General features: G+C 46.5%; 10 protein-coding genes across 10 annotated transcripts; 6 read left to right on the top strand and 4 right to left on the bottom strand.

The window, feature by feature from the left end:
* The first annotated feature begins 58 nt into the window (after positions 1 to 58).
* Positions 59 to 3558, top strand: V1513DRAFT_415154 (kinase-like domain-containing protein). Its single transcript, XM_066895806.1, has 3 exons — positions 59 to 2794; positions 2852 to 2986; positions 3047 to 3558. Exons 1-3 carry the CDS (start codon positions 291 to 293, stop codon positions 3150 to 3152), a joined length of 2745 nt encoding a protein of 914 aa, XP_066753339.1. The 5' UTR covers positions 59 to 290; the 3' UTR covers positions 3153 to 3558.
* On the bottom strand, positions 3345 to 4260 carry V1513DRAFT_415156 (cytidine deaminase-like protein). Its single transcript, XM_066895807.1, has 2 exons — positions 4046 to 4260; positions 3345 to 3898 (listed from the first exon to the last, which is right to left on the bottom strand). Exons 1-2 carry the CDS (start codon positions 4176 to 4178, stop codon positions 3555 to 3557), a joined length of 477 nt encoding a protein of 158 aa, XP_066753340.1. The 5' UTR covers positions 4179 to 4260; the 3' UTR covers positions 3345 to 3554.
* A 252-nt stretch (positions 4261 to 4512) lies between these two features.
* Positions 4513 to 7978, top strand: V1513DRAFT_425417 (Frag1/DRAM/Sfk1 family-domain-containing protein; the record flags this gene model as incomplete). The annotated part of the gene is made up of 12 exons (XM_066896119.1): positions 4513 to 4563; positions 4620 to 4665; positions 4717 to 4804; positions 4857 to 4936; positions 4990 to 5106; positions 5157 to 5369; positions 5425 to 5551; positions 5644 to 5673; positions 5726 to 5810; positions 5864 to 5909; positions 5959 to 7230; positions 7287 to 7978. 12 exons carry the CDS (start codon positions 4513 to 4515, stop codon positions 7976 to 7978), a joined length of 2847 nt encoding a protein of 948 aa, XP_066753341.1.
* An 879-nt stretch (positions 7979 to 8857) lies between these two features.
* Positions 8858 to 10418, top strand: V1513DRAFT_445291 (CRAL-TRIO domain-containing protein). Its single transcript, XM_066898085.1, has 5 exons — positions 8858 to 9231; positions 9287 to 9460; positions 9523 to 9651; positions 9706 to 9857; positions 9915 to 10418. Exons 1-5 carry the CDS (start codon positions 9172 to 9174, stop codon positions 10150 to 10152), a joined length of 753 nt encoding a protein of 250 aa, XP_066753342.1. The 5' UTR covers positions 8858 to 9171; the 3' UTR covers positions 10153 to 10418.
* On the top strand, positions 10419 to 12515 carry V1513DRAFT_445293 (uncharacterized protein). Its single transcript, XM_066898086.1, has 5 exons — positions 10419 to 10814; positions 10882 to 10951; positions 11018 to 11096; positions 11151 to 11289; positions 11354 to 12515. Exons 1-5 carry the CDS (start codon positions 10736 to 10738, stop codon positions 12220 to 12222), a joined length of 1236 nt encoding a protein of 411 aa, XP_066753343.1. The 5' UTR covers positions 10419 to 10735; the 3' UTR covers positions 12223 to 12515.
* Positions 12376 to 14336, bottom strand: V1513DRAFT_464555 (uncharacterized protein). The gene is made up of 5 exons (XM_066900002.1): positions 14109 to 14336; positions 13962 to 14031; positions 13809 to 13887; positions 13620 to 13758; positions 12376 to 13565 (listed from the first exon to the last, which is right to left on the bottom strand). The coding sequence occupies exons 1-5, from the start codon at positions 14182 to 14184 to the stop codon at positions 12532 to 12534; spliced, it is 1398 nt and encodes a 465-aa protein (XP_066753344.1). The 5' UTR covers positions 14185 to 14336; the 3' UTR covers positions 12376 to 12531.
* Positions 14337 to 14444: 108 nt separating this feature from the next.
* Positions 14445 to 15432, top strand: V1513DRAFT_479381 (P-loop containing nucleoside triphosphate hydrolase protein; the record flags this gene model as incomplete). Its single annotated transcript, XM_066900304.1, has 4 exons — positions 14445 to 14725; positions 14795 to 14992; positions 15060 to 15197; positions 15268 to 15432. The coding sequence occupies exons 1-4, from the start codon at positions 14564 to 14566 to the stop codon at positions 15430 to 15432; spliced, it is 663 nt and encodes a 220-aa protein (XP_066753345.1). The 5' UTR covers positions 14445 to 14563.
* A 947-nt stretch (positions 15433 to 16379) lies between these two features.
* V1513DRAFT_368962 (uncharacterized protein) lies at positions 16380 to 16953 on the top strand (the record flags this gene model as incomplete). Its single annotated transcript, XM_066894748.1, has 3 exons — positions 16380 to 16497; positions 16567 to 16649; positions 16711 to 16953. Coding segments are annotated over 3 exons (444 nt in total), but the record flags the coding sequence as incomplete, so codon positions are not given.
* Positions 16954 to 16959: 6 nt separating this feature from the next.
* V1513DRAFT_445311 (uncharacterized protein) lies at positions 16960 to 20690 on the bottom strand. The gene is made up of 6 exons (XM_066898087.1): positions 20568 to 20690; positions 20212 to 20434; positions 20092 to 20151; positions 19781 to 20034; positions 19003 to 19720; positions 16960 to 18948 (listed from the first exon to the last, which is right to left on the bottom strand). The coding sequence occupies exons 1-6, from the start codon at positions 20576 to 20578 to the stop codon at positions 17107 to 17109; spliced, it is 3108 nt and encodes a 1035-aa protein (XP_066753347.1). The 5' UTR covers positions 20579 to 20690; the 3' UTR covers positions 16960 to 17106.
* A 417-nt stretch (positions 20691 to 21107) lies between these two features.
* On the bottom strand, positions 21108 to 22061 carry V1513DRAFT_425424 (protein-tyrosine phosphatase-like protein; the record flags this gene model as incomplete). The annotated part of the gene is made up of 5 exons (XM_066896120.1): positions 21108 to 21198; positions 21248 to 21351; positions 21401 to 21406; positions 21463 to 21541; positions 21598 to 22061. The coding sequence occupies 5 exons, from the start codon at positions 22059 to 22061 to the stop codon at positions 21108 to 21110; spliced, it is 744 nt and encodes a 247-aa protein (XP_066753348.1).
* Between the last annotated feature and the right edge of the window lie 639 nt (positions 22062 to 22700).

Consider the following 22700-nt stretch of genomic DNA (forward strand, 5'->3'; position numbering starts at 1 on the left):
ATATTTTGAGCGCTCCAAAAATCGTGTCCCAAATCTCCGGTGTCCTTCACCGGCGGCGGTCCTGTCCAACTCTCAACAACAATCAGCAAAGCCACCTTGGTGATTCAGCGCGACCGAAAAAGAATATATTTTCTTATGAGATAACAGGAAGACAACTTTAATTGCCGGACTGTTTAGTGAGCCTATATGGCCTGATCCATCAACACATCTCCTAAGCGTCCTTTTTGCCAAATTTTAACGAATATCGTCATCGGCACTATTGCACATTTTACCGGCAAATAGCGGCGACGATGTCTACCAGTTCGTCGCACAAACGACGAAGGCACGATCATAGTCCGGTCGGTACTCACCACTCGTCTAGCCACGACGATTATCGCAGGCGACCGCCGGCGCCAGCGCCTCCGCGACATCGCCCATCATACCCTCCGCATGGTCCACACTCACGAGCATCGGCTTCCACGGCTCCGAGAATTGCACACACGTCTACGACGTCCTCACATCAGCGACACGGTTCATATGATGACTATGGCAAATCGCGCAAATCAACTTCATATGACACAGAGAGCTCAGGTCGAACAGGTGGTCGGAGCCACAATGATTATTACGATGACCGGAACGGCAGAAGCAGTGTCAGCTCCGGTTCTCGAGACAAATACCGCGAACGCTACCCAAATGGGTATATATCCAAAGACGAAGAGTGGGCTGCGAGAGCAGGTGCGGCTACTGATGTTCGATCTAGCAGCATAGGCCGATATACGTCATCGTCCCGATACACGCCTCCGCGGGAAATCGAGAATAATGGTCCACTTGATAGCAGTAGCGGCAGCAGTCGGACTACTGATTATGGTGCGACAGTGAGATATGATAATCATCTTGCGGATTCCACGCCGTCGGCCCAATATCGACACGACAATCAAAACTCCAGACATGCCACATCACCCTCGCAGATCCGATTATCACAAGAGACATCGTCCAAGTCAGACAGAATACGTTTCTTTCATGAACCTATGGCCAGCGCTAATGCACATAGCTCAAATAATCGCTTGAGCAATGGTCATATGGCTTCGCGCGAAGTTCAAGTGACAACTGCAACCGTGTCAGAATACTCAGATGATCGATCTGATGACTATGGGACTAGGCGATATGATGACAGAAGATACGATAGGGATGACGCTAGGTACGATGACTCCCGGTACGACAGTAGATACGACGAGCGAACATATGACAAAAAAAGATTTGGTTCGTCAGGTTCCTCGTACGACGCCACTGGATACTATCCACCACCACACGATTATCGACATACTCCTACAAGTGCACTAGACTACTCTCGCACGCGAGGACCATTTTATGAGGACTACCATCCACCGCCTCCTGAAGCTACTATTTTACCTCCGGTGAACGGGTCGGGATATTATAGCAGTGGGCACCATTTCCCTCCTCGACCGCCACCTACCGAGGACCGCCCCACTGAATATGCATACAGTTACGACACTCCTGAGGATCCAAGAGTATCGCAACAGAAACAACGCCAGCCAGCACTGGAGGAGTCTACTTCACCAAGCGTATCGCAACAGAAAAAACGCCACCCAACCTTGTTGGAGTCTACATCCGCACAGAAAGGACGTCGTACTCGATTTGATGTGGCACCGTCTGAAAACGACGAGACTTTAGCAGCAGCAGAGTCACCGCGTAAATCTCTGCAAGATGATCAGGTTTTGGGACGGCAGCTCAATTCACGGACAACAAAGAGCTCTCCTGACAAGTCTGCCACTCCGGCTAGACCATCCAAGGGATTTAAGAAGACATTTTTCAAAATTCCGAGTGTCAAAGAGAGCAACTCCCGCAAAGGTAGTTTTCGGAGAGATGGACAAAATGGGAATTCTGCTCCCCAAAATGGACACCCTGATCGAGAACGCGAGAAAAGCGATGCTGCAAACGGCAAGGATGGACGAGATTCTGCAGAGAAGCAATATGATACGCCCGCACTACCTGAGATTGTGCGGACGAAGAAGGTTGAGGAACGTACGGGGTCAATATACGAGCGCAAGGCTCAAGTTGGCGAGGGTACGTACGGTAAAGTCTACAAGGCGGTCAACACCCTCACGAACGAGATGGTGGCTCTGAAACGGATCCGGATGGAAGCCGAGCGAGACGGATTTCCAATTACTGCCTTGCGAGAGATTAAGCTGCTCCAATCTGTGCGGCACGAGAATGTTGTTTCTCTTCTGGAAATGATGGTCGAAAAGAGTTCTGTATACATGGTGTTTGAGTATATGGATCATGATCTTAGCGGCATTCTGACCCACCCTAACTTTGTGTTGGAACATGCGCATATCAAACATCTCTTCAAGCAGCTACTCGAGGGACTGGCATACCTTCATAAGCGAGGGGTTCTACATCGTGACATTAAAGGCTCAAACATCCTTCTCAGTAACTCGGGACAGCTCAAGCTTGCGGACTTTGGATTGGCTAGATTCTACAATAAGCATAAGTCTACATTAGACTACACAAATCGAGTGATTACACTGTGGTATCGACCACCTGAACTGCTTCTCGGCGCGACGGCATACGGTGCTGCTGTGGATGTGTGGGGCGCGGGCTGTCTAATGGTCGAGCTATACACCCGAAGAGCCATTTTCCAAGGGCAGGATGAGATCCAACAACTGGAGGCCATTTATGATGTTATGGGAACTCCTAGCAAGGACAACTGGGCCGACGTCGAGAGGTTGCCTTGGTACGAGCTTATAAAGCCATCACGCGAGAGAGAATCGCAATTCCGGTCGATGTTCGAGAGGTGAGGAGGTGTCCAAGACTCCATTCCCAAAGCTACCACTAACTTCATTATCTATAGTGTACTTCCTCCCGCTGGCCTGGAACTAGCAGCACAGCTTTTGTCTTTGGATCCAGCTGAGCGGCCGTCGGCTGCAGTAGCTTTGGAAAGTGACTATTTTACTAAGGAGGCGCCGGAGCCCGTAAGACCAACAGGGTGCGTCAATACTGTTTATTCAATCTAAGGATTCAGTTAGGACTTGCTAACGCAATACAGACTTGGCGATATCGCGGGAGAATGGCATGAGTACGAATCTAAGCAACGACGACGGAAAGAGAAAAGTCAACAGAGTAGGGCGTCCGACGCCGACAAACGCCTATAGGTTCAACCGAATATACGAGCTATGGGCAGGATAGCTGCAAATCGTATAACGATCATTATTCAGGCGTTTAATTTCCATCTGTAAAGTATGAAGGTATCGTTAGATGTGCATGAAGGTCAATGCTGGTTTCAGTTGTGCATTCAATGAAAAGTAGGAAAAAACAAGAAAATGGCATATTCAGGAAGGATGTATGGGACATGTGTAAAGGTTACATGTATTAAGCTGGGATTCCGGGGGGAGGGTCCGACACCGTTGCCAGCAAAGCGAGTACAAACTTTTTGTAAATAGAGGAATCTTGGAGGTGATTCATGCAGGGTCTTTTGGACAACGTGTGAAAATAGTTACCCCTTGGTGTACAATATTAAGATAGTGCATGACGCAAATAAATAATTTTTTCGCGTCTCAATGTCCGGAAGTGGCTACCTCGAGACATTCCTTCTCCAAACCGCTGACGAGAACATACTGGATTCCGGCCGCATCCAGCTTTTGCTTGCCGACATTATTCCTAATGAACGTATCTGGTTCTATCACACCGACTTTCACAGACTTGAATATCCCTGAGCCAATAATCCGGTCCACACAAGGCACATTTCCGCTTAGTCGTTCGCTGCAGGGCTCCATTGTTGTATATATCACTGCTGACTTTGGAGGAGGCCGCGTATTATCTGCTAGCTTATCGAGACTGCACTGTTCAGCATGTGTATTGCCAGGTAATTCACGCGAATACCCGGTCGATATTATGATATCTAGAGCATGAAAAGTAGATTGGCAAGAGAGATCCCGGAGAAGAGTTAATAAACATGAAGCTGGCCGTCCGCGTCCCCGAGCTATCATCCGCAAATGATAACAAATGCCATTCTACAGGAAGCGATTTACACATTTGAACTATTTACCTTTATCTGTTGTATTTCCTTGTGCATCTTTCGGGAGAACAATAACTGCGCCAACACAGAAAGCTGTTGGTGTCGGAACACACTTCTTCGCTTCTTCCAAAGCGAGTGCCATGTATATGAGGTCTTGAGACATTGCGCTTACACCGATATCATTAACAAACTAGCAATTCGCAGAAGAGCTGCTATTGAATCAGCACACTTTATGTAGGGCCAGTGCCGATAGGGAATTGTGGCTAATATATGGCCGAATCATTCTGAGTTAGATTCGAAGCCGGGTAAGAACTACACAAACTCAATTTGTGTGGAGCGGCTTTAGTGACCTTCCTCGGCACTCCGATCAGGAACGACCACGATGCAGAGTGGCTTCGTATAGTATACTGCATTTATCGAGAATATCCAGGCCATTTACGTTCACACAATTGAGTACTGATATTGGCTGCCTGATAAATTCCGCGTCAAGTGGCATCATGTCGTCTTTATCGGAAAAGCGGAACAAGCCAGGCTCTGTCGTGGCCTCCGTAGGTGCGCCATGTATTGCGACGCCGTAAATCAGCTAACTTTTGTTCTCATGTAGGCGAATGGCAAATGGGTGTCATATGCTCATACTGCATTTGCAGGATGTAGGTATTGGACATGGCTCTAACTGTTGGCATGCTAATTGTACCATACAGATGCATTTCTGAGCGCACTCGTTTTGGGAATGACCCTTCATTTTCATAAGATTGTCCGCAACGAGTTCTACGGATATCCAGAGGAATGGTTAGTAATTAATCAAATTGCATTAAAGGACTATTATCTAATCTGTGGCCAGGTTTCCGTCAGTTTCTGCTGCTATCGGAGATCGTTATCCTGAGCGAAGTGTTTTCCAAATCTTCATCGCAGTCACAGCCGGTACGGACTGAATGGAATTCGATTTCTGTCCGAGGCTAATGACCGAACTGTAGGACCACGATTTGCTCTTATTTTTTTGACGTATCTTGTGAACGCAAAGCCTGGTGCTTTTTTCCCAAAAGTCCACGCTATAGTCGGTTTAATACGAACATTCACCTGCGGTGGATGGGGTAGGTTAATACGCTGAATATCGCTGTGTAAACATCACTGACCTGAATAGTTTACATCACCTCTACAGATGATCATGATTGGCACGACATTTTTATGATCGCTTATATGCTGTTAACTATTCCTTGGACCATCGGAGGCATCAAGATATCTGCGACAGGCACGGCACTCAAATGGCGCAAGTTCTTTGGCATCTCATTCTACGTCATGATTATCCCTCTTGTCTATTTCTTTATTCAGCATAAAATCAACCACGTCCCGGGAGGTACGTACTTGCAATCGAAATTCTACTACCGTCGATATATTGACGTATATAACAGCTTATACGACGTACGCGTTCTGTGAATGGTCCTTGATTTTCTTCGATATCGCATATGATGCAGTTTCAGTGTTTGATTTCAGTGCATTTGAGATTAGAGTTATAGATATGAATGGAATTACAGCTGGGTATGTGCCGCAATTTGCTGTATGATGAAATGAAAAATATGAGGGTCTTGCTTTAGATTGTTGTCTATATTAATACACATATTCTTGTTTAGATTTCCACCTGTAGGCAAGTCGTCACCTAGGTCAGTACTGCTGTCCCAGTATCATCAGATTGGTTTCGCTAATACTTTCAAGGGATCTCAAGGTTAAAGATGCAGGCCTCTTGACCGGATTCAGCATCGGTGGATTGCTAAGATTCGCAATTAGCGTGTATAACTCTGTATGATTGATCTCTCTGCGATGAGTAATTTGCATTGCTGACCGAAAATATAGTTCGTCTTTTGGTCTGTTCTCACGTCCTTGGGAGTCTTGATTTGGTGTAAGAATGATCATGGACTTTGTTAGTAATCGACTGACTCATTATTCAGACTTCCCACTATGGTATATGGGAATTAGCGGGTACGAAGTCACGCTTCTGTCAAGCATTGCCCCAGTGCTTCTTGGTCTCCCATTCGCTACAAAACTCTTTGCTAAGTTCCCTCAAATTGCCCAACTTGGTCAACTCATTGGTGTAGCAGCTTATCTTGTCCCTGGTCCCAGCGACAGACTATTGACAGTAACTGCCGGTGTCATGTTTGGCACAATTGCACTTTCTATCGAATTTTGGAATGTCACTGCTAGACCATTCTTGGGTCTGTCTAAGGCCACTGCTTTTTCAATTGGATTTATTCTGTCCGTTATTGCGAAGTTCGCATGTTATGCCAACAACCCAATATGGCCCATCATGCATGACGAAAATGGTGGGTGGAACAAGACCGGCCTTGCTCTTGGTGTTGTAGCTGCATTTTTGACTACCCGGCCACAGGCGGGTGCAATTGATGTTGTCCCATCTTCGAGGCGTGGATCCTTCGTCTGGTCTGCATGTGGATTGGCAGGTCTCATCTTTAACTTGCACTCTCTCTTGTCTGATTCCAGCACTTTGACATACTGGGTCTGGAGCGGTTATCCAGTCACCGGGCCACTTCCCGTCCCGCACGGTGTGGTTACGATTTTTGCAATGGCTTTTGGAGTCTATATCGGAGTTGTTGCCAGGTCCTTTTCCAGCAGCTGGAGAGCGTTTATTATCGGTTCGATCGGTGCTACTGTCCTGTACAGCTTTGAGAACTGGACTGGATATATTGGTGGCCTAGTTCTGACGGTATACCTCCTGTCGATTGTTCCTGCATTCCTCGAGTCGGCATCGATACATGCCCCAGGACGTACATTTGGACTTGCGTTTTTCGTGTACGATCTCCTTGTTCTTGCTCATGTCTGGGTGGTCGCCTACGCGTTTGTGCCTGGAGGGCCATTACTACGTGAACGTACCGATATCGTCCTAGGCATCGCGATGTTACTTATTGGCTTGGGAGTGTACGGCGTTGGAAGGGTTCCGACGAGTGGTAGCTCGAGTGCGAAGAGCAACAGCATCAACTTTTACAAGGTCCGTTCTTTTGCTCTTATCTTTCTCACTTCGCTATCTGCGTTGGCCGCTTCTATTGCGTATAAGAGAATGTCTACGGAGACGCCTAAGCCGTATAATCCTGATTCTAAGCTCATGACTGTCGGTATTTGGACTATTCACTTTGGCCTGGATAATGATATGTGGGCGAGCGAGGTAAGAATGCGCGACGCGATTCGGGACCTTGAGCTTGATGTTGTTGGTGAGTATTTAAATGGTGCCTTATATTACGCAGTTGTATAGTAATAGTCGGTTTAGGTCTCCTCGAGTCCGACACGCAGCGTATTATCATGGGCAACAGAGATGTAACGCAACAGATTGCGGAAGACTTGGGAATGTATGCCGATTATGGTCCAGGGCCCAACAAGCATACCTGGGGTGCTGCGTTATTGTCTAAATTCCCGATCCTTAACTCGACACATCACCTGCTCCCCTCGCCTGTCGGTGAACTTGCACCGGCCATTCATGCTACTCTTGATGTCTACGGCACTCCAATCGATGTCGTTGTCTTCCATAGCGGACAAGAAGAGGACGTGGAAGATCGACGGCTGCAGACGGCTGGTGTTACCGAGATCATGGCGACCAGCTCGAATCCACTGATTTTGCTGAGTTATTTGGTTACCAAACCTCTCGAGGGCAACTACAATACGTATGTGAGCGACAAGTCTAGAATGCACGACATCGACCCTTCAGATTGGGACAGATGGTGCGAGTACATTTTGTACAGGGACATCAAGCGTGTCGCGTACGCTCGTGTAAGTAGATCGACGATTACAGATACAGAGATCCAGACAGGCAAATTTGTTGTCGGCGTTGATCCTACGTCGAGCAACGTCCAGATCCCGGAGTCGCAGGTGCCCAAGGAGTACCACTATCCAGCCATGTTTAGAGGCGAAGGTGTCCGTGGGCATAGATATCATGTCTTTGACGAACCAAGATACTATCAGTGATAAGTACAGAAGTAAGCTGTTAATTAATTGTGATCTTAGTGTGCTCGTAGATAATGTATGTTATGATGAGTTATTGTTGTTTCTAATTGTACGAAGTTGTACATATAACAATCTGAGTTATGCATAATATGATATTCGCGGAGAGGTATGGGCAAACGCAAGTGGACAGGTATCTGAATGACAGGATACGTTGCCCGCTGACGTCGGTCTTCGCCGCGAATATGGCAACTGGGCACCCTACCTATGGTGAGCTCTGTATAAAATGTTAATTGTTAATCTCCTAATGAGTAATTACAAATGAGGGAGTCCAGATTCAGCTGGATATTCGGAGCGTGTGGTTGCACTGTAATATATATGAATCTTCTTTGTGGCGCTACTCTGTTATCAAGCAATTGCTATCAATAAGATATTGAGAAGCTTGTAGGATTGAAGTTGAATTGAAGTTGAATTGAAGTTGAATTGGTTAATGATTAAATGTGGCAAAAACAGGAAGGGGTAGAATACAAATTATAATCGGGGTAACTCCGATCGACGGCGACCGAATAAGAGTTTGCGTAGCCCTGACGCCGCCCGCGATCTTTGTTCATCGGTGCTCGCTGTGTTGTCTTTCGCCCGGTTTCCTAGATTGTTGTACTTTCTATCCAGGTACGGCTTTCGCTCTCTCAGTTAATTACCTCCTTTCTGACTGCGTAGAAGGGTTGGTTACATAGTTCTTGTTTTGCAATTGGTATTGGTAAGTAATTGGGATTTGTCATGCCTGGTATGCGTTAAAGTTGAGAGTTGCAGTCGTAGCTAATATGCGTGACGAAAAAGATTAGCCACTCCTGAGTACATATAGACTTAAAGACGCAATATAGAACTTGCATCTTAACTTAGGCATTTTTGTTCATTAAATATGGAGGTATGCGACTGGCAAGTTGGAATTTGAGTATTGTGATGCAGGGCTAATCATGACATTCAGGATAGGTATGTCTGAAAAGCCCTTGTAGCGTTGCAGATCGAGTGTTTCTATATACAATCGGCGTATTTTGCACTTTATCAACTCGGCACTGCAAATACGGAATGACATGGTTAGTAAGAATGGCCGGTGACTAACGGATTATAGCAACAAGGTTGACCCATTGACCTATGACCCGGACGCACCATCGGGCTTCCCCGGCAATGTTTCGCCGGAGCAGCAGGCTAAGATTGGCATGCTCCGGAACGAGTTAATAAGCAGCGGCTGTACAGAGAGATTAGACGATGCATCGTTGGTACGTGCTTGGTAAATTGCTGTCTTCTTGGACTAAGAGTTAACTGAGTGTGTAGCTTCGATTTTTACGCGCGCGCAAATTTGACATCCAGAAGGCAAAAGAGATGTTCTTAGCTTGTGAAAAGTGGAGGAAAGAATTTGATGTCGACGAAATTGTAGCCAGTTTCCATTACTCCGAGAAGGCGGAGGTTTCCAAATATTATCCACAGTACTACCACAAGACTGATGTCGTATGCACACTTTTTCGTGATGGCAGTAGCATCGACTCGTTTGTCTAACTATTATGTTGTAGGATGGACGACCTGTCTACATTGAACAGCTTGGCGCAGTCAATCTTACGGAGATGTACAAAATCACGACTTTCGAGCGCATGTTGCAGAATCTTGTTTGGGAGTACGAGACATTTGTTTTGCGTCGTTTGGTATGTGCTTGCCAATTTCTGTACGAGAACTTGCGCTAACATGTGACAAATTAGCCTGCTTGCTCGCGCAAGGCTGGAAAATTGATTGAGACATCGTGCACGATTATGGATCTTAAGGGAGTCGGAATTTCTAGCATTCAGCAGGTTTACCAATATGTTAGAGAAGCATCAGTCATCGGGCAGAATTACTATCCTGAGCGTATGGGGTGAGTATTTTATGATCGAAGTTGCCTTACTTGTGCCTTGGGCTAATGGGAACTTAGTAAATTCTACATGATCAACGCGCCTTTTGGATTCTCTACTGCCTTCCGAATTGTTCGTCCGCTGCTTGACCCTGTCACTGTGTCGAAGATTTTTATTTTGGGGAGCAGTTACCAGGGGGAGCTGCTGAAGCAGATACCAGTGGAGAATCTTCCGACAAAGTTTGGCGGAAAGTGCGACTGCGAAGGTGGCTGCGAGCTGTCTGACGCAGGCCCATGGCACGATCCCAAATATATGTAACCCTAGAATAAGAGTGTGTCCAGTCAGTTCGTTTCGAATTAGTACATTACGACTTGTTATCGTTCGCGGCTATGTTGTGCCTAAGAGAAGGCGTTGTGTATTACTCATTACCGAGTAGTTGGCGTTCCAAGTACAAAAGCCGTGTTCTATCCAATCGTATTTTCTAAATTCTTATTTTGTCCTACATCATGTATGTGCCGTACTATATGTATTTTTTTTGGAGTGAATGACAAAAAAATAAATACAATAAGAGTGTTTGCAGGTGACAATGTTCACGACACCATCTCCTCCATTATCCTGTGGTTTCTAAACATATTCACCACGCGAGGGCCAAAATGGATCGTCGTTGCCCTAACCGCGACTGAAGTGACGCACCACCCAGCATCACACTTCCCACAAATACGGCATAATTGCGACAGCATTCTTGCTACGAACAGTTGTGGCGTCGGGCCGAACGGTCCGACCTCCTGAGTAGCTTAGCTGTTCTAGCGTATATTCATCGGCTTACGCGCCTTCACAAACGCATTGCTGCTTGATTTTGTCTCGACGAACAAATATTTTGGATACGAATACGATATACGATATGACAACGAAACAGATAGTGCGGTCGATCAAGAATGTTACGAACGGATATTCACGACCAGAAATCAAAGTCCGGAACGGTGAGTTTTGGCGGCGGCGAGCTCCGCATCGATGTATTCGACAGTGTGCTGATTCATGTGAGAACAGCTACTAGTAACGATCCGTGGGGACCAAGCGGGAGTGATATGGAGGAAATAGCGCAGTTCACTCTTAACAGGTATGTTCCAATTTGTGGTAGTGCAAGAGTGGGACAAGAGGGTGGCTAAAATGTCGCGTGATTAAGTGATACGCTCTTCGACGTGATGGATATGTTAGATAAACGACTTAACGACAAGGGCAAGAACTGGCGGCATGTAATGAAGGTATGTGACTGGAGTTTGTGGAGCTCGTGGCTGGGTGGACTAACATAAACCAAGGCATTGCTGGTGCTGGATTATTGTCTGCATGTCGGGTCCGAAGAGGTGGTGCGATGGTCGAAAGATAACATATACATCGTCAAAACACTCCGCGAATTCCAGTACATCGATGAGGAAAACAAGGATCAGGGAATGAGTGGTACGTTGCGTCGGCCATCTGTTCTGGAAGAAAGTGAAACTGACGGGCATGTGTTGTAATTTAGTCCGCACGAAGGCAAAAGAAATCACCGCGTTACTCCAGGATGATGAGAGAATCCGATCAGAGAGGGCGAACAGACATTTGATGAGGGACCGACTACTGCGGTCCGGGTACGACGCTTTCCGTGGTGAGAATGAGCATATTCCGGGCCGGAGGCGAGCAGCCACTTTGCCGCAGCGGAGCTCGTTTGATGTTGAGGAGGATATTGAGACGTTACGCGTGTCTCACGAAAGTAGAGCCAACGCGAAGAGAGAAGAGCAGGCTGACCGACGTGCGAGAGCCCGTGCCTCTTCGGCGGCGGACGCTGCTCGTGGGGCGCAGTGGCGAAAACAGCAGCAGGAGAAGGAGCTGCAGAGGGAGTATTTGGATAAGAAGAACAGTGAACTTCTATTTGGCGCTGTAAGAACAGATCCGCAGCCACAGACGCAACAACCGACTGCACAACCGACCGGCACGGCTACTATTCAGCAGGCTCCGGTAACTGGGTATCTTGCCATGCCTGTGCAGTCCGCGCAGCCCACCGGGTATCAACAAGTAGCGTACCAGCAAGCGCAAACAACCGGTGCATTGGCATTTGCTAACGCGACTGGCCAGCAAAGGATGCCTCATCAGTATCCTCAGCTTACAGGGCCACTGCAATATCAGCACAGAGTCCAGCCGCTAACACCACAGTACACCGCTGAACAGCCTCTCCAAACATACACGACTAGTCATATCTTGGCACAGCCTACCAGTCCGTTGTTCCCGCACAATACGGCGCAGGCGCAGATGCCGCAGACAACTAGGTACCAGTTGTTTGTACAGCCTCATCAACAGCCGGTGCAACAGCAGCAGCCACAACAGCAGCAGCCATTGGTTGCGTACATTGGCTAATTCCCGTCACGTTGAAGTAATCACGACAGGTTCTAACTGTTCGGAGAAATCGCGTCCAGTGAACAGCCCCCTTTTGGAATTAAGTCGTTTCTCAGGTGAGAGATTGCGGGATGTAAAAATACGGGTGTGGGGTTCCAAACGGCTAGGATATGGAAATTGTAAATCTCAGTTGCGTATTATATTTAATATTAGACCAACTCCTCCAAATCTGTCTGAGATCTTTTTTGATGTAACTCTCTATAAGATAATGTACATAACCAAAATCCAATCCAAAAAGAGAACTGTAATGGTCGTATGAAAATCTTACCTTTATCTAGCAAAAGGGTTGTTACGGCCGGTCGGTTGAGGCACAAGAGCCTGCTGCTCCTGTTGTTGTTGTTGTTGTTGTTGTTGCTGCTGTTGTTGTTGCTGCTGATACTGCTGTTGGAACATAGTTTGTAGCATCGGTTGCTGCGACTGCTGCGACTGCTGCGGCAATTGACCATATCCGGTAGGTGTGGCCGACTGCGGATTCGACCCGTATGCCGTCTGCGTCGAGTACCCAGGAGACAGATATCCAGACGCCAGCGGGGACTGAGTCAGATTCGAATAACCGCCAAAGCCCGCACCCGTGAAATCCGATGCAAGCGTTGTCGGTCTTGCATATGCCGCCTGCGTAGTCTGGAACCCGTAACCAGTCGTGTGCATGCCAAGGGGCTGCATCCCGGTTTGCTGCAGACCGGTCTGTTGCTGCGAGAAAGATGTTGGCTGTTGCATTTGATACTGGCTTGACGACTGGTAGCCCTGGAGGGTATGCTGCGGTTGCTGGTACATTGCCCCGGTATACATCTGCTGTTGTGCTACAGTGTATTGAGGCGAGATGTAGCCGGTGCTATTGACCGCAAGATAACTCGGCTGCTGTGGCTGCTGCTCGGCAATATCGATCAAATTTCCTTCGTCTATCAACTGAAGCTGGTGCGAGGGCGCAGCGTTGACAAGCTTCGCGTCGTTTCTCTGGGTCAAACGTATAGCGGTTGCAAGCTCGTCATCAACAGCCAATCTATCCTTCGCGCGTCTCCGGGTCTCCTCTTCTTGCGCAGTAGCTTTACTCTCCTCGATTGCACGCTGCAAATCTTCGTCATTATCGTCATCAGCCGCTGTATTCCGTCGCCGGCGTTCAGGTCGTCCTGGCCGGTCTCGTTCAAACCTGTCACCTCGGTTGGGCCGGCCAAGTCTATCACTACGGAACATGTCATCACCTGGACGGCCCATCTTATCGCGCATAAAATTCCTATTCGCGCGTTCGGTTCGTATTCGTTCATCGTCGTGGAGCAACAGAGTCAGTTCCTTCGCCTTTGTACGGACTGATTTTAACGCAGTTAGCGGGTGAACAGAGTATACGCGACGTGGAAACCTACTGCTGGCGCCTTGATCACGACCTTCTTCGTCAATGTACTGAAACTCGCGAAGAGTCTTTATTATGTAGAGATTATCCTTTGCCCAACGCACGACATTTTCGGAGCCGACGTGCAAGCAGTAATCCAATAGCACCAGTGCCTTGAGTCGATTAGAACTCTGCCTATTGCCAATATAGAATAAAAACATACTTTCATGACATGCCGCCAGTTCTTGCCTTTGTCGTTGAGACGTTTGTCGATAATGTCCATAATCTCGAACAATGTTGCACTAGATCATACGATAAGCAATCGCCGCCCGCCCATAAATTTATTCTGTAATCAAATGAACTAAAGGAGACATACTCGTCAAAAGTGAGTTGGGCAATCTCGTCCATGTCGCCGCCACTCGGTCCCCATGGGTCGTTACTGGTGGCTGAATCAGATTAGCTCAATCCAAAGTAGTCACGATACTTAACGCAGGATCTTGATACGGCAACATGCAGGACTCACCATTTCTTGACTTGACTTGGGCTGAAGTGTAGCCGTTTGTGACGTTCTTTATCGAGCGCACTAAAGATTTTGACATAATTCCTTATCGCTAATGGATAATAATAGTACACAGCTGGCGTATAGTGTAATACAAAATCACGATGTTGTATTCTATAATGTAATTTATAATAACTGAATATATATGTATGACCTTTGTCTTTTACCAATTGCTACTGAGTGGGTCGTTATTCGAAATGTGGATACAGTTGGAAGTGTGGCTGTGGCTGTGGTTGGCAGGGTAACTTCAGTAGTAAAGTCTCACTAAAATAGTTGCGGGGAATTTAAACGTGGGGGGCAGTGACTTGCCGGAGTTGCCGGTCCTTCTCTAATCCGTTCAACTATGAATAGGTAAGCACCTTATCAACAACTAATTGTCACTCTAATCTCTCCATTGCGTTGCCGCGCTACATATCACAATGACCAACGATCTCAACAAGAGCAAGAAGAAGACTACGAAAAGGCGGCCGGTCGACAACGAGATTGAGGTCTTCATCATCGGGTCCCCAGGGATTGGGAGATACACCTGGATTTGGAAGTGGGGCTACAATCAGGACCTTCCAGAGTTTCTCCGCAATCAGGTGCTCCGGCTTATGATACATAGTATATATTAACATAGTATTGAACTGCAACTAACGTACGATATTCAGATCGCCAATAGATTCCAGCACCTACCCACACGGAATGTCATATTAGACACAGATCGCGTATCTGTGACTCTCTTGTACAATCTGTACTTTCATATAAAACATCAGGGCATACTGCCAAAATACTTGCTTGACGAATTCAATGTCTATATTTTTTGTTTCTCTGTCATTGACCGCGAGTCCTTCAGAGCAGTAGAGCAAGTGCGTGCATATGTATATGATACAATCAGATGCATGCTAAATCGAAACAGTTGCTGACAGTTGCTAGTACTGGGAACGGCTAAAGCTCAAGCATCCGTCCGGATTTGTAACAGTGCTAGTAGGCCTCAAGACGGATCTCCGGACCGACCAGGAAATTCTGGCTGCGTTGGGGGAAAGAAATGAGAAGCCCATTTCGCCCGAAGAAGTACGTCTGCCGCCCTTTCACGTGCAAATCACGTTTCAATATCTGTCAAGTGTGCTGACATTGCCTACAGGGACAACGACTGGCGGGCAAAATGGGAGTGAAATACTTCGAATGTTCAGCAAACGACAATGAAGGAATACACGAGCCGATATCAGAAGTGGTGTCGATGGCATTAGCTACAAATAGAGTAAAGGCTAACAACCAAAAGAGAGGCGGAGGTTGTAGTATAATGTAACTGCATGGCCATTTAAATAAGTACACTCGTATAGATGTTTGTGGTTGGCACATGCTCAAATGCTAAGTCGGGCATTGGTAACTAACGAAGAGTCAAGTTATTGTCGGTCGGAGACACACCGGTTTAGTGTATATCCGTGTAAAGCCCGCGGAGATAACTTAGAGCTTAGATCAGCAAATTGAACTTGACAGGAACGCAGCGTAATATACAATTTATTCACGTTACATCTTGCATCATGAATTGTCCATCTCAGCATCTGTCTTTTTCTTGGGCTGTCATAGCTGAAGACTAATAGAATTGGTCGCTGTCGATGGCGTGCCTTCATATAATTGATTTTGTATACATTGATGCCATTGTGATATGGCACAAGGAATGATCACAAACACATCCTCTCACTCATAATGGATAAACAGCATATATACAGATTGCAGACTTTAATTGGCACAATATGAAAATCAAAGTTGCGGTTATTGAGTCGGCGAGTAAATTGTCCCCGCTACTTGTCACAAGGTTTCTTCATTAAAACTGACGTCATAGGTGTCGAGCCCCGAACCGCGTGGCTTCATCGATTTCGTTCCTTGGCTATGTCAATCCATCGATTTCGTTCCTTGGCTATGTCAATCACCTCAATTTTCATTCGTTGATTGTGGCCAAATCTTGAGCCCCGCATATAAAATGCGAAATACCGATCTTCTAGATATCTTGCAGTAAATACGACATCGCGACTGCCATTCAATATCTTAATTCTTTGGATATTGACCATGACCTCTACACTGCAATACATTCAATTCCTCATGCCCCGCTTGCCTCGGGGCGTCGTCACCTCACAATATTCATTGCCTTCACCAATCTCGGTCTTACGCACAGTCCCATTCCGTACACAACAACCAGTTCACCGCACATACACAAGTGTCTTCCACAAAGTCGACAGTGGCTTCCCTGACGATGAAATAACAACAGCAAGAACCTGGCTTAGTACTTTCAAAGTCTCCGATATCCCACGTGACAAATTCGATATATCGTTCGCAAGATCTGGCGGACCTGGAGGCCAAAATGTGAATAAACGTGTGTCAAATTGATATCATTGTAGATAGAGCTAGAGGATGTTGGTACTGATCATTACTGATTCTAAAGTGAATACGAAAGCGACGATTCGGTGCTCGCTGGATGACTTAGATTGGATTCCGAACGTCATACTAGAACGACTTCGCACAAAGGTATGCAATGCAACCTCATATCCGTCTCTTTCTATACGTTCATTTGTAACATTGTGTACAGCACTTCAGGTACTTAACCAAACACGATAAGGTGGTAGTACAATCAGATTCGGCACGTCAACGACACGATAATCTAGATGACTGCTTCCAGAAACTACACGACATGATCCATGACTGCGCGTTCATCCCGGATGACGCGACACCTGAGAAGGTGGAGAAGTGGAACGAGATCAAAATGCGATCGAACGAGGCAAGGTTGGCTGCCAAAAGGAGAAATGGTGAGAAAAAGAGGTTGAAAAGGACTGTAGATTGGTAGATTTCGGCTACTAATGCATTTCTTATGACTATATATGCTTTTGGTGTTATGCATAGATTTGACGTTATATCGACAACAATCACATTATTTTTTGAATACCCAACTTGCATACGACAAAACAAGAGATTTCAACAAACTTATCTAAGCAATGCTAAACACCGCCTTCAACTGTCTCAGCAACAACCATTCGTCACGCGTAACATCATCTCTGTAAGCAGGGTCCTTCAACGTATCGATCGATTCTCTGCTAATTTCAGAGTACAAAGTATCTGTCTCATCGACGTGTCTGCCCCACGTCGGCTGGGTCGCAGGCGTGTCAAGACGCATGGCAACGCCTCCCTGAGCCTGTCCTTTCTTCACGATATCGACTGACTTGTGATTGACTTCCAAACTGATCACGCGGCCAAGCTGCATCACCTGTCGCATCTGCGTAGCAGGGTCAATTCGAACAGTCGCAATAGGTGTACCAATGCGAAGACTGCCTTCAGAAACGTCGACGCCAATAATCATAGGGTTACGCTTGTTGATGATCTTGACAGTGTGCAAAACACATGGGAAGATCGCCTGTGCAGCCGTCTCCTTACGCTTCACCTCGAGCAGCTCTTTCTGGTAGTTTGTGAATGCGTCAAACAGATGATAGATGATGTCAGCGCTGAAAATACGGATACCTTGCTGCTCCGCATACTCCTCAGCTTCCTTGTCAATCTTCACATCGAAGCAAAGCATAACCGCAAACTCGCGAGCCTTCTCGAGCATCGTCGTCGCCTTCATTACATCACGTTTAAACACGGGCCCAATAGAAATAGACATCACAGGAATCTTCATTTGCTTCAAGAACTCAAGCAAAGCCTCCAATGAACCAAGCGTCGAGGCCTGCACACAAACACCACGTCCACTCTTATCAAGGGCGCTCTCAAGACTGGCCAGATCGGACATAACCTCGTCCATCAAATCCTCCTCATCGTCATCAGGACCAACAAGTAGAAGACGCGAACCCGCGATTGCCTTGTCGAGATCATTTGCCGCAATTTTGACTCCAAGAGCTGCCTTGACTTCCTTGTGATGCACGTACGCAGACTTGACGCGGAGTTCTCGCAGAGGCTGGGGCGTAAGAAGTGCTCGCACATTTGTTGCTATCGGACCATTCATTCCGCACAGTACTATCCGGTCGCCTTCTCGTAAAATACCGTTCGACAACACGACATCGATCGTCGTACCGAGGCCCTCGATAACTTTAACTTCCAAGACCGTGCACTCGAGCTCCGACAAGTACATGAGCTTGTCGCTCATACGGTTCTGGGTAAGATCGATCAAGAGCTTCAACATGTCTGGAACACCTTCTCCAGTAACCGCAGACGTGGGCACGAGAGACACATTTCGCGCCATGTTTCGGTTCTTGTAGTAAAGCTCCGAGTTAAGACCCTGTTCTGCAAGCGCGAGCTTCGTTTTCTGCACACGGTCCTCAAACTCTCGCTGGACGGTTTTGGACTGCTTGGCGAGTGAATCCTGGACACCGTTGTCGGGAATAGCTTCCCATCCGTACAAACGATCGATCTTGTTCAACGCAACAATGAAAGGAGTTTTTCGAGATCGCAAAAGTCGGATAGATTCGAGAGTCTGCTGTTCAAGACCATGCATAATATCGATAACTAAAATGGCAATATTACATAGTGATGAACCGCGCGATCGGAGGTTGGTGAAGGACTCGTGACCAGGTGTATCAATGATTAGCAAACCAGGAACCTTGTACTCCATGGTCTGATCCTTGTTGACAACCGCAGTCTTCTGCTTGATGGCCTCGATGGGAAAATACGTCGCACCAATCTGCTGAGTGATACCACCAGCTTCGCCTTCCTGAACGTTTGTCTGGCGGACCTTGTCAAGGAGCTTGGTCTTACCGGTATCGACATGGCCCAAGATACAGCAAATCGGAGATCGCAGGTTGTCTTGTGATCGGGCATCCAAGGCAGCCCTGTGTCGTTTCTAAATTCATGTAAGAAAATGCTTACAAACTGATATCGTTGAATAAGAACATACATCTCGTCGCTGTGAAGCTTCTGCTTTTCTTTGCTCGGCCTCAGCCTTCAATCGTTCAATCTGAACCTTTCGCTCGGCCAGACGAAACTCCTCTTCCTTGCGTGCTAACTCATCTGCATCAGCTTCCTCCTGCTCCTTGGTTGAGAGAGTCTTTTTATCCTCTGAAAATGTGGAAATTTCAGTCTTTTGCGTACTACCGTTGCTATCAGACAACGAACCATTAGATTCCTCACCAGAAGCGAGCAAGTTCTCCCAAGAATCGCCAGCCTCTTCTTCGCCGTCTGACTTCAGTGCGCCTTCCCATGACTGTGGAGCATCAACCTCCTTCTCGGCAGGTATTTCGTCAATCGGCTCGGTCGCCTCGGCGACTTCACCGACATCTGCCAAATTGTCGACTGAATTCTCTAAAGAAGCACTGCCCTCCTTGGTCGAAGACTTATCATCAGGCTTACTTTTCTTCTTGCCGTAAACAGGCCGCTTCTTCTTGTTGTCATCTTGTGCCTTCTCGTCAAAGCCGGCAATGTAGACGCCAGCTTCTCGGAGCTGTTGAGCACGCTTCTGCTGCAGTTGAAGAGCCTCCTTTTGTTTCTTAGTGAGCAGCTTCCCTTCTCGTTTTAGCTCATCTCGCTTGGCTTTCTCCTTTTCTTTCTTTCGAGCTTTGGCTTCTTCCTTCAATCGAATATCCTCAGCGGCCTTCCGCTCTTCTTCCTCGATACGCCTACAATACTGCGTCAGTCCTATCCGTTCACACAACAGCCTAAGATTGAATAATATTTACCGTCGCTCTTCTTCTTCTTCCTGCCTCCGTTTCTCTTCAGCCTGGCGCTGAAGCTCAACCTGTCGCTCAAGCGCAGCAAGCATTTTATTTTTGGTCTTGGCTTTTGGATCTGCTTTGGCGCCTTTCTTTCCGGCGACCGGAGTCGGTGCAGGTGCGGTAACAGGCGCTGTCTCTGTAGTTGCTTCCTTGACCGCAGACTTCAACTCATCTGGAGTGGCTTCGCCGGTGCTAGCGGCAGCCTTTTTTCGCTCCATCTAGAGATCCTATTAACGACATGTTCACCGACCGACGTAATCTAAGTAAACACGTACCTGTTGCTTCTTTCGTAATTTCTCCTTCTCCTTCTTCTCACGTTCTTTCTCTTTCTTACTCTGTTTTTTCAAGTTAGACTCACGATCCTGATGAACACGCAGATTTGTGAATCATAATACCTTCAACTGAATAGCAGGTCCCGCGTCATCCTCGTCATCGTCATCGCCAACTTCAGCGTTAGCGGCACCATTATTAGAAGCACGAGTGGCATCATTCTTCTCTTCTACATCCTCTTCCTTCGGAGGAGCCGCAGACGAAGCGTCGACAACTTCAGCTTGAATAGCTTCCTGATCCTCCTCGAATGCTGCATCCCAGTAATCATCCTTTCTCGACTTCTTATCCCTATGGCAATATCGTTAGTTGTCTGAACAACAGCACCTCACTCGTCCATTCCAGAATCATCACTAGTTGCAGAGCTCACGCATCGTTGCAGTCGTCACAACGTCGGCATATCAAAAATATGTAGAGCACTTACTTTTTTCCCATTTTGTATCGGTAGTATTCAGCGTATCGTATTAATAAACGGAAAGTCGAAAAGGAACTCTCGAATTTCTAGGTTGTGAAAACAAATTGAGATTTGACAACTTTTTGGTCGCGCTCAAGTGATTAATGAGCCCTTGCCCTGAAATCAATGACAATCAATGAATTGGGACAAAGTGACTGGATGCTACGATCGTTATGTCGAACCGTGGCAACTAAGATTGCAGCATTATTATTAGCTAGATGACGGATTGCGAGCTGTGGTGTTTTGAAAACAGTAGCAGCGCAGTACACAATCGCAATGGAGCCAAGGTATATATCCGTTGATCAAGCTATATGAATTTGGCGTAATGCTGACTTTATTACACACTAGGCACATTAACCAACACCAAGAAAACAAAATATACAAAGACATATGAAACTAATTACAATGCGTTTATAAACCCAATATTCCTTACAAACTCCGCAAATAATACAACCAACTTGTTCATCCTGAAGTAAACGCCGCAAACAATGATATATTTTCATATCATTGTTATTCCATAATCACATCACCTTTTTCTTCTATGCTATTTGGACCAACGTCGTTGAATGGTGCTTTGCCCTCTCGATCTACTTCGTCATCGCTACATAAGTCAGTAGGAATGACGAAGGGCACATTACCAGGGAACATACAATTCGTCAGAATCTCCATATAGATCATCTAGGGTACGACGCAAGTCAGGCCGTTTGGATGGTGTTAGTACTGCCCGATGTGCCTGACACAATGTCTCGTAGGACTAGCGAAGTCGTTAATGCGGAGATTTTCACTGGCACACAGTTCCATACCCGTAACTAAACTACTAGTTAGTGTTACATTCTCCATCAGTCTGATTTCTCCATTCTCTTACTTGAAACTTCATATTATCGTCTAAAGCTACACAGAACCGTCGGGCTTGCACGAACTGAATCGATCGAATAAGATCCCACCTTGTATAGCTTCAGTACCACTCCCTTCATTCCAATATTCGTTATCCCAGACATACCCATTCGACTCCATAACATATGCGACAGCAACCGCCGCACTTTTCTCGTTTCCTGTCTCACAGTACAGTAAAGTTGATCCGCCGTTGTCTCTCGTCTGGTCGATCAACTGCTTCGCAAGTGGAAAACTCTTCACCAGCTCTATGTAATTCGACACTGGCAGCCCCTGGTACTCATTCTTATCTGCATACCGGGACTTCATGATCTGCCATGCCTGTGGCGTTGTGATTGCCAACACCAATTTGACATTGTTGTCTTGTAAGAACTTTTCGTCTTTGGCTACATTCCTCGGGCCCAACCACAAGTGCGAGTAGATCTGTTGGGCCAGTCGTCTGCTTTCATAACGCCATTCTTGTATGACGGACGGATCTGTGAAGAAGCATGGTGGAACTAGTGTACGTGGGAGCGACGGTGCGCGTGAGCGGTCTAAAGCCGGGGCTCGTTGACTGACATCTGGGGTAACCATGTGTAAACGAGGTGATGCGTCTGATGGAGGATCTGGATGGGTCGTAAGAATCATGCAAGGCTTAGATAGGCTTGACCTATAGCACTGACTATTTTGTAAGCTGACTTTCAACAAATTAATTATGCCGTAGGGAGTTTTGTTGATGCATTTTCGGTTCACAAATATAATCCAACTCAGTACGAAACCCGCAGCAAACTAGACAACTTTGCCAAGTATATTCTAACGAAAATATCAGGTACAATAACCGGTCATGTAAGAGCCAATTAATACAAATAAGATAGCAAATAATTGTAGTAATTCGCCATTATGGCTATATAATGGCTGTTCTTTTCTCAAGTACGTTGCACGTTCGCTGATGTTGCCTAAGTACGATGGTATCAATATTATTAGCTGAATCCCGGGCTAAATCATTTCTGAATATGATTTTGAGTTACAGTAATACGGGATTTAGAATTCATTATATCCTTATCCAGTTCTGTTATAGATAGCCGTTAGAGCTACAGTCGCATTACTGCGTGAAAATATAGCAATTGCAAACGAAGTCGACTATCCGACGGATATTCTTACTAACTGAATCTTCAGCCACGCACCCCTGAGTCAATAGGCACATTTACTACAACCTTTAACACCTTAAGCCAC

Source organism: Lipomyces chichibuensis (genome assembly GCF_038497645.1).
Source record: "Lipomyces chichibuensis strain CBS 12929 unplaced genomic scaffold V1513scaffold_17, whole genome shotgun sequence".
In the NCBI taxonomy this organism is placed as follows: domain Eukaryota; kingdom Fungi; phylum Ascomycota; class Lipomycetes; order Lipomycetales; family Lipomycetaceae; genus Lipomyces; species Lipomyces chichibuensis.

What these genes read in the sequence shown, in the direction of transcription:
- V1513DRAFT_415154 (XM_066895806.1), top strand. Translation starts at nt 291, where the DNA reads ATGTCTACCAGTTCGTCGCACAAACGACGAAGGCACGATCATAGTCCG. An exon ending in TTCCGGTCGATGTTCGAGAG is followed by an intron (nt 2,795 to 2,851) that starts GTGAGGAGGTGT and finishes CATTATCTATAG; the next exon opens with TGTACTTCCTCCCGCTGGCC. An exon ending in GAGCCCGTAAGACCAACAGG is followed by an intron (nt 2,987 to 3,046) that starts GTGCGTCAATAC and finishes AACGCAATACAG; the next exon opens with ACTTGGCGATATCGCGGGAG.
- V1513DRAFT_415156 (XM_066895807.1), bottom strand. Translation starts at nt 4,178, where the DNA reads ATGTCTCAAGACCTCATATACATGGCACTCGCTTTGGAAGAAGCGAAG. An exon ending in AGGAAATACAACAGATAAAG is followed by an intron (nt 3,899 to 4,045) that starts GTAAATAGTTCA and finishes TTCATGCTCTAG; the next exon opens with ATATCATAATATCGACCGGG.
- V1513DRAFT_445291 (XM_066898085.1), top strand. Translation starts at nt 9,172, where the DNA reads ATGCTCCGGAACGAGTTAATAAGCAGCGGCTGTACAGAGAGATTAGAC. An exon ending in CATTTGTTTTGCGTCGTTTG is followed by an intron (nt 9,652 to 9,705) that starts GTATGTGCTTGC and finishes GTGACAAATTAG; the next exon opens with CCTGCTTGCTCGCGCAAGGC. An exon ending in TACTATCCTGAGCGTATGGG is followed by an intron (nt 9,858 to 9,914) that starts GTGAGTATTTTA and finishes ATGGGAACTTAG; the next exon opens with TAAATTCTACATGATCAACG.
- V1513DRAFT_445293 (XM_066898086.1), top strand. Translation starts at nt 10,736, where the DNA reads ATGACAACGAAACAGATAGTGCGGTCGATCAAGAATGTTACGAACGGA. An exon ending in GCGCAGTTCACTCTTAACAG is followed by an intron (nt 10,952 to 11,017) that starts GTATGTTCCAAT and finishes CGCGTGATTAAG; the next exon opens with TGATACGCTCTTCGACGTGA. An exon ending in CAAGGATCAGGGAATGAGTG is followed by an intron (nt 11,290 to 11,353) that starts GTACGTTGCGTC and finishes GTTGTAATTTAG; the next exon opens with TCCGCACGAAGGCAAAAGAA.
- V1513DRAFT_464555 (XM_066900002.1), bottom strand. Translation starts at nt 14,184, where the DNA reads ATGTCAAAATCTTTAGTGCGCTCGATAAAGAACGTCACAAACGGCTAC. An exon ending in CCAAGTCAAGTCAAGAAATG is followed by an intron (nt 14,032 to 14,108) that starts GTGAGTCCTGCA and finishes AATCTGATTCAG; the next exon opens with CCACCAGTAACGACCCATGG. An exon ending in ACTGGCGGCATGTCATGAAA is followed by an intron (nt 13,759 to 13,808) that starts GTATGTTTTTAT and finishes AATCGACTCAAG; the next exon opens with GCACTGGTGCTATTGGATTA.
- V1513DRAFT_445311 (XM_066898087.1), bottom strand. An exon ending in AATTACGAAAGAAGCAACAG is followed by an intron (nt 20,035 to 20,091) that starts GTACGTGTTTAC and finishes TAGGATCTCTAG; the next exon opens with ATGGAGCGAAAAAAGGCTGC. An exon ending in GAAGAAGAAGAAGAGCGACG is followed by an intron (nt 19,721 to 19,780) that starts GTAAATATTATT and finishes GCAGTATTGTAG; the next exon opens with GCGTATCGAGGAAGAAGAGC.